Source organism: Adiantum capillus-veneris, chromosome 5, assembly GCF_014529385.1.
Source record: "Adiantum capillus-veneris isolate H3 chromosome 5, ASM1452938v2, whole genome shotgun sequence".
Lineage (NCBI taxonomy): Eukaryota > Viridiplantae > Streptophyta > Polypodiopsida > Polypodiales > Pteridaceae > Adiantum > Adiantum capillus-veneris.
Window position 1 is genome coordinate 132482471 of NC_140935.1, and position 8157 is coordinate 132490627.

General features: G+C 41.3%; 1 protein-coding gene across 1 annotated transcript; it reads right to left on the reverse strand.

Annotated features, from left to right (window-relative positions):
* Positions 1-2819: 2819 nt before the first annotated feature.
* On the reverse strand, positions 2820-6682 carry LOC147458129 (uncharacterized). The gene is made up of 2 exons (XM_086511760.1): positions 6547-6682; positions 2820-5945 (listed from the first exon to the last, which is right to left on the reverse strand). The coding sequence occupies exon 2, from the start codon at positions 5943-5945 to the stop codon at positions 4137-4139; it is 1809 nt and encodes a 602-aa protein (XP_086367886.1). The 5' UTR covers positions 6547-6682; the 3' UTR covers positions 2820-4136.
* Between the last annotated feature and the right edge of the window lie 1475 nt (positions 6683-8157).

The following is an 8157-nucleotide window of genomic DNA, read 5'->3' on the forward strand; positions in this document are numbered from 1 at the left end:
ATGGCCACAATATTGGTTCATTAAAGTTATAGAAATCATCTTCTAGTAAATACATATGTTTTTGGAATATAGGAGAATTTTTATTACTATAAGTACAATATGTGGCAAGTGTTAGAGCAAAACAACTCCACATGAAATAGTCATGCGTGACATGTTAAAAATTGCATTTAAATAAATCACAAAATTCTTTCGTCTCAAAATTTTAGGAGCTATCAATTTGGTCAATTTTCTCTTTAAAAAAGTGTTATTCTGATTAAAAAATGGATAGGATAAATATTATCACATATAAAAATAAGATATTTTCCCATAAATACTGGTTTCCACAAGTCTTTAGGAGAGTTCCAAATTTTGCACAAATTTTCACAAAGTGCAAAAGTGTCTAAAACTTGTTGTGTAGCGCAATGGGTATGAAAGGATGTTAGGAATTTCATGCATGGAGACAATGCATCTTAGGTCCTAGCTAAAGGCAAGATGAACCCTGCTCTTAAGCTAATTTGGGAGGCATTAACACTAGGTTGGCAACCTTATGGGTCGGAAATTAGACCATTTTAGGGTCTTTTTAAAAATTTGTATTTCTAAATACTTGAAAATATAATGCAATCCGCTCTTGGGAAATTTCAAGGCCATAGGCTAGTGGTAAAATTAAAGTGAAGGTAAAAAAATATCAAATCTAAAAGTTGCAAGCTCCAAAGTAGATATACTCTAGTTTTCCTTTGAAAAGAGGATAGGAGAGTACTCTTGGATGCATTAGGTGATGAAAATAAATTGCTTTGCATAGCACATCATTTTCTCTTAACACCCTCAAGAGTGTGTACATCATTAGGATAGTTAATATGTCAAAATAAATCTTTGAGAGTGACTACAGGAGCATAGTAGAGGAGTTGTGAAGAGGACTCTGTGGAAGTGCATGTATTGCAAACATGCAAAGACATATCAGTGCCTCGATAATTGGTGTCCGACTATATCAATCACCACGTCGGGAGTAACGGATACCTTGAAATCGTGCAAACAGAAGGCCATGCACTCCAGTTCTCTGTCCTCGGCTTTTTTTCCTCTTTCTGAAGTTAAAGCTCATTGTGGGTACTGGTGCCGGAGACGAAGGGGCGGACGCTCGAGGACATGGCATAGCTCTTTGGTGAGGATGATGACGTGGCTCTTGTGCATCTGGAGTGCCTTGCATAGGGGTGGAGCAAGCGAGCGCAGCAACACCAGTGCTCGAGGTGAGGAGGGGTTGTACCGTCTTGGTTTAATGCCCACTCTTAATTACATCACAGTCCCCTATTTATAATTAATAACATAGTGTTAGCATTCTTACTGGTTTTGTAGAGAGTTAAGGACTAATTGGATTGTGCCTAATGAAGATTATCTTTGAATTTTGTAATTAAATTTCTTCTGTGTTTATTTGTTATTTTATTGTAAGAATACAAATATTATGATCTTTTATTCAACCTTTAATTTAACATTTTTATTTTTGTACAAATATGGTGTTGAAGCTAATAATGATATATAGAAAGTTTGTGTTTTTATTAATCTTTCTTTGAGAAGTAAAAGTAGTTATAAAAATTAAAAATTGAGCTACTGTTATTGATCTCTTTAGTTTTTTTTCATGCAATGATATAAATATAATCACTTGATGAGACCAGCCAATTATTACAATCCCCTACTATGTGATACAATGTCTTAAAAGGTACAACAAAAAAGGTCCAAATGTAGTAATAATAGGACTGAAAATCCTAGTGGGAAACTAGTACTAATTAGGTGTAAGGTGTAGCTTGCACACGTCATCCATAGTAGGATACAATAAAAATAAGAGGAAGGTACAACAAAAAAGGTCCAAATGTAGTAATAATAGGACTGAAAATCCTAGTGGGAAACTAGTACTAATTAGGTGTAAGGTGTAGCTTGCACACGTCATCCATAGTAGGATACAATTAGGTGTAAGGTGTAGCTTGCACACGTCATCCACAGTAGGATACATAAAGTCTCGAATGGGCGCGCCTCTACATCATATATGTCATCGATCTCTATCTTTGAGAGAGAGAGAGAGAGAGAGAGCGAGCTTACTAGAGATGAAACAGAAGAAGAGATCACCCTCCCAGTTTCAAATTTTATGGCCACACTATTGGTTCATTAAACTTATAGAAATCATCTTCTAGTTAATACATATTGTTTTGGAATATAGGAGAATTTTTATTCTTATAAGTACAATATGTGGCAAGTGCTAGAGCAAAATAACTCCACATGAAATAGTCATGCGTGACATGTTAAAAATTGCATTTAAATAAATCACAAAATTCTTTCGTCTCAAAATTTTAGGAGCTATCAATTATGTCAATTTTCTTTTTAAAAAAGTGTTATTTTAATTAAAAAATGGATAGGATAAATATTATCACATATAAAAATAAGATATTTTCCCATAAATACTGGTTTCCTCAAGTCTTTAGGAGAGTTCCAAATTTTTGCACAAATTTTCACAGAGTGCAAAAGTGTCTAAAACTTGTTGTGTTTTGAATGGGTATGAAAGGATGTTAGGAATTTCATGCATGGAGACAATCCATCTTAGGTCCTAAAGGCAAGATGAACCCTGCTCTTAAGCTAATTTGGGAGGCTTTAACACTAGGGAAATTTGACCATTTTAAGGTCGTTAAAAGAAATTGTATTTCTAAATACTTGAAAATATAATGCAATCCTCTCTTGGGAAATTTCAAGGCCATAGGCTAGTGGTAAAATTAAAGTGAAGGTAAAAAAATATCAAATCTAAAAGTTGCAAGCTCCCAAAGTAGATATACTCTAGTTTTCCTTTGAAAAGAGGATAGGAGAGTACTTTTGGATACATTAGGTGATGAAAATAAATTGCCTTGCATAGCACATCATTTTCTCCTAACACACTCAAGAGTGTATACATCATTAGAATAGTTAATATGTCAAAATAAATCTTTGAGAGTGACTACAAGAGCATAGTAGAGGAGTTGTGAAGAGGACTCTGTGGAAGTGCATGTATTGCAAACATGCACAGACATATCAGTGCCCCGATAATTGGCGTCCGACTATATCAATCTCCACGTCGGGAGTAATGGATGACTTGAAATCCTGCAAACAGAAGGCCATGCACCCCAGTTCTCTGTCCCTCGGCTTTTTTCCTCTGCCCTGAAGTTCAAGCTCATTGTGGGTGTTGGTGCCGGAGAGGAAGGGGTGGACGCTCGAGGACATGGCATAGCTCTTTGGTGAGGATGATGACGTGGCTCTTGTGCATCTGGAGTGCCTTGCATAGGGGTGGAGCAAGCGAGCGTAGCAACACCAGTGCTCGAGGTGAGGAGGGGTCGTACCGTCATGTGGAACGAGAGAGGGAGAGTGTGAAGAGAGAGAGAACAGTCCAGGGAGAGAGATTGAGTGTATATAGAGAGAGAATGGATCCTTTAAAATTTAGAGAATTACAGGGAGAGTGTTTGATGGGGGGTGGGTTTTTTCATAAGGTTAAATAAGGGCAGGTCTGGAGCGATCAATTTTGAAAAAAAATGTAGTATTTCTCAAAAAAGAAAATAAAAATATTGACGATATGAATTTCAAAATAAATAAATAAATAAATAAATATATAACTTGAAAATAACAAATCAATTAAAAGAAGCTATAGACTAGGAGCTATAAAGGTGGACATGTAATATGAACATGCCTTATCCATTAAGAGAATGGAAACATGTCTAAAAGTACCTGAAGTAAATTTAAAGCACTATAATCCACAGTAAAATGTTTTTAAAGTGCTCTTAAGTTGATATTTGAAAAAATTGGCAGAGAACAGCAGTGTGATCTAGAAACATTCCAAGTTTTTTTCAAGTGTTTGAGATATTTGAGATTAAGAAGGTGTGAGGCGGATTGGAATTCTGGGTATGGCAAACCATCGTGAAGGGTCTTGCAAAGGTTTGGCTGGAGATGTGGGGGCACCGGAGGGCCTCCCATGGGTGGGCACAGGTGCCCCTTACAAACCAGGAACAACCGCTCTTCTTCTTCGTCGTTGTCCAGCTCCCCTGCATGGCTGCACGTACTGTATTCTACCTCCACGTACTTGCTCAAATCCCTGCCGAACCCACCTATCAGGCACTCTTCAGTCCTCCTATCCCCAAAACACTTGTTGCTTTGGTTCACCGGCAGAACCACAATCCCGATCTTGTGCAGCTCCTCCTTCCCGGATCCTCCAAGCACACCATTATGAGGTCCATGCCATCCTCTTCGATGCGCCCCAGTAGCACCATGCACACATCAAATCCTGCTAGCGCTCTTCCCACCTTCGTGTTTGCATCTCCAGGAAGCATCTCACTAGCCACTGTCACGCTCAATCGCGAATGGTTGTCGCTTGTGCTCACAAGATAGATGATCTGAAACTTCCCATCTACAGCCCTGCACTTTGCGTGATCGCTTTCACCTTTCTCTGACGGCACCGCGTCAAACATCCAGGTGCTGGCCTGCATTGACATCATCCGTTCGCCATTGCTGCAAAACAGACCGTGGGTGGCTGCATCAACAATTGCACTTTGCTCATCCACGTCCACCTGGACGCCCTTGCAGACATCGATTACGCTCACGTAACCATTCACCTTCTTGCATGCTACCCTAATCCCATCTGTGCCTACCCCTACCACCTCCACCTTCCTGTCAAAGCGTTGAATCCCGCCCACCCACGGCCTTCTGGTATCACGATCAATGCGACAATGAGAATTGTCGTTCCACCCGCAAATAAGCGACTCCCAGCTGTCCCGAAAATTGGGAGCCCATGACATTCCCACTGTGGGATAACCCACTCCATCTGTGGCAAACATCAGAATCAATGTGTCCGGATGAAGCTTCCCGGCTACTTCAACGATCTGTTCTTCCAAGGTCCTTCCTGCTCTTACTTGCTTGTTACTTTCCAAGTTCACACCTAAAAGCCCTAATATTGACAACACTCTATCCTCCGCATGGGAGCAGAAGCGCTCCCCAATCTTCAGGATAACCAACCGTGGATCCACCTTACCAGCTTCCAACATGCCAAACAGACCGCACAACATTTCCTCGTGCTTCCTGTTTGTTGATCCTTCTCCTATTGCAATACCGGCTCGCACTATGAACAGGTATGCTTCCCTCTCGATGAAGTGAATCTGCTTTCCATTTACACAACTTGGCCCCCTCACCAGCATACCCTTGTTACATCTTGGGCAAACACCATCTACGGAATCAACAACATCTTTATATTTGGGCGGCGGCGCAGCTCCTTTTGCCCCCTCCAGAAATAATTGACGAATGGAAGGAGGGTCGAACTCCAGCAAATCCGAGGGAATGCCGCATTTGCAGAAGCCCAACTTTGAGTTCCATAGTGTAGAGCTTAAATCTTTCACCGTGTGAACCAGTTGTACATCCAAGCCTTCCACCAGGAAGGTCAATTTCTTAGGGAGTAGAAACTCCTGGAGTGTCCACACCCTTTGAAACCACCTGGGCATCATTTCCTTAATGCCACTCCAAAGCCTATAACCGCGACCAACACCAAAAGTGAGAACGTAACACCCTTTGCTCCTACTGTAGTAGTCCGCTATGCGAGCGATCTCCCGACTTTTCTCATCTCTATTTGCTCGATCAATACACAGGGCGTCCAACCAAATCCTTTTCACTCCATCCTTCATCATCAGAATGAAAAATTCTCTCAGCTGCTCGTAAGCTTCGCTGGACTCAGGATCGTCTTTGAAATTAGCATTTTCGAAAGCAACATTGTAAGCCGGAGCACTGTACTCGACGCCCATTTGCTTCGTCAGTTTTCCGATTTTCTTGGACAAATCGCGAATCTCTGCACTCCATGTATGAGACACGATATGGAAATCCCAATCCATTGGTTGGGTGAGGTGGATTCCCCCGGTGGTAGCAAGCGTTGCAAGGATATCGATCACTCGGAGTGGCAGCTCATGCAGAGCCATTGTTGTCATCTGTCGTCACAAAATGCAAGCATTCTTAATTAGAAAATTAAGACAACGCCAGCTACGTCATATAATACTGATCAAGCTGCCATTTAATTATAAGCAATACAGACGCGATGGATCACTTAGCAATATACGTGCGACATTTAGAGCGAAAGCTCAAGCCCTGCAAGAATATATGAACCCATGTATGTCTAAACTAGATTGATCGAGCTGATTAAAATATCAGGAAGACAGATCACAGAGAATATGCCTACTTAATTATATGATGCCCACAGAAGAATATATCAAAGTCATGTCTAGCGCCATCCATATTCTTTCCCATATATTGACATTCAATTTCAATATTCTTGCTGGTAATCTAATTATTTCTCCGGCTGAAATCAGAGAAGTAATTAGATCATCAGCAATAGCAAGATCATGGAATGTGATTAATATCATTATACAGGAAATGTATATCAATATTCTTGCTGATCTAGCTTATTTTAGCGTCCTCTCCAAATTGTCATGTGGAATATTTGACAGAGGAGAAATAATTAGATGAGCAAGATTCATAAATCTGAAGGTCTCACAAGAGATTATGTTTAAGAAGGTAAGTGGGGAAAATTACCTGCGAGCCTGCAGATGTTGAAATTACAGGTGGAATCGCTATGCCGGCAGGACAATTAGAGATCAGAATTAATATTATACCAGGAGATGATTAATGGTAATTATGACGAGAACAGAAATGCTCCTTATAACTAATGGTAAGCTGCGTAGTGTGTTCCTGGGAAGAAAAGTTAATGCTTGGAGATGAATGAGGCTGCGTATTTGAATGATCTTTTAGGAAGGTACGCGGTACTCGAAAGGGTACGTGGGTCAAGAGAATTAGTCAAGTCGTGCTTCTAGACCCATTTTGAATACGCGCTAAATTTGTGCACGTACCTTCCTAAAAAATAAAATGAACTTGAGTGGGAAATTTTCATACAGTCGACTAATTCAAAATCAAAGTCTACAGACCTGTTTATGCAGATTTTCCCCTCGCTCGCGTGCCTCTTTTCATCGTCTTCCCCTCTTCTATCTCGTTCCTCCTGCTGAACCTTCGCTCTAAGATGCCCAATCCGGCCTTGCTTCAACCATGTGACGCCCTCGTTCGGGGCGTCGCGAAAAAGGGGCCGCCTCGGCTTACCTACGATGCAAACGGGACCTGCAGGCAAGCAAACGCACATACAAGAACGCAACTTGAAAACTGAACGCAAGAGAGACACGAGAGTGAGGGACGCGAACGAATGATCAATATCATAAGAAAGTGCCGAATACAAGGGACGCAAGTAATCACATAAAAACGGGGCTGGCAAGTTGAGGGAAGTGGCACATACTTCCCTTATATACACCCCCGGGTTGAGAGAGCTTGACGTCCACGTCAAGCCGGGGTTTTGAGAGGTGCCGATACAAAAGTTGATGCAGAGGTTTTGGGGCGGATATTTACAAGGGGGAGAGTGAAGTGTTGCCAAAAAAATGTCTAGCTACCTAGGGTGATGCTAGTTACAAGTGGGGGGGAGGACTACTCTATGTTGTTGTCATGTAGTGGGTTGTCCTCCTCTTCAGTGGGCATGTTGTAGAAGCACAGCACAAGAGGTCTTCCGAGTCGAACCATGATTTCTTCAGGTACCCAAGTGCATTCTGTCATGGGGCGATTGCGCCATTTGACATAGAACACTACAAGAGGTTGTGTGCTCTTGTGACGCTGTTAGCGATGGAAATACACTGGGTTTTTATAACCCCCGGCGTCGCTAAAACCGTCGCTACGAGAGCGTCGCTACATGCGTCGCTACATGCGTCGCTATAGGCGTCGCTATATAGAGACGCTCATAGCGACGGTTATAGCGACGTTTACACAGAAGTCTATAGCGACGCTCATAGCGACGCTACAGAGCCATAAATAGCGACAGTTATAGCGACGTCCGAGAGAAATTTTTTTTGGTGACAGGGCATTGAATGCCCTGCCACCCATCAACCATATTGTACTTGATTCACTTTTTAAAAAAAGTGCAAGGGTAGATAATAGACCCAAAATAGTCACCCACAAGACGCATTGTTTGCAAAATTGACAAGCGTAAAATTGACAATTGTACACATCATAGGCAAAATGAATTGATTGGCAAATGTAATAATGACAATTGTACAACATCATAGGTGTAAAGAATTGATTGGCAAAATGAACTGCGGTGACAAATGTAAT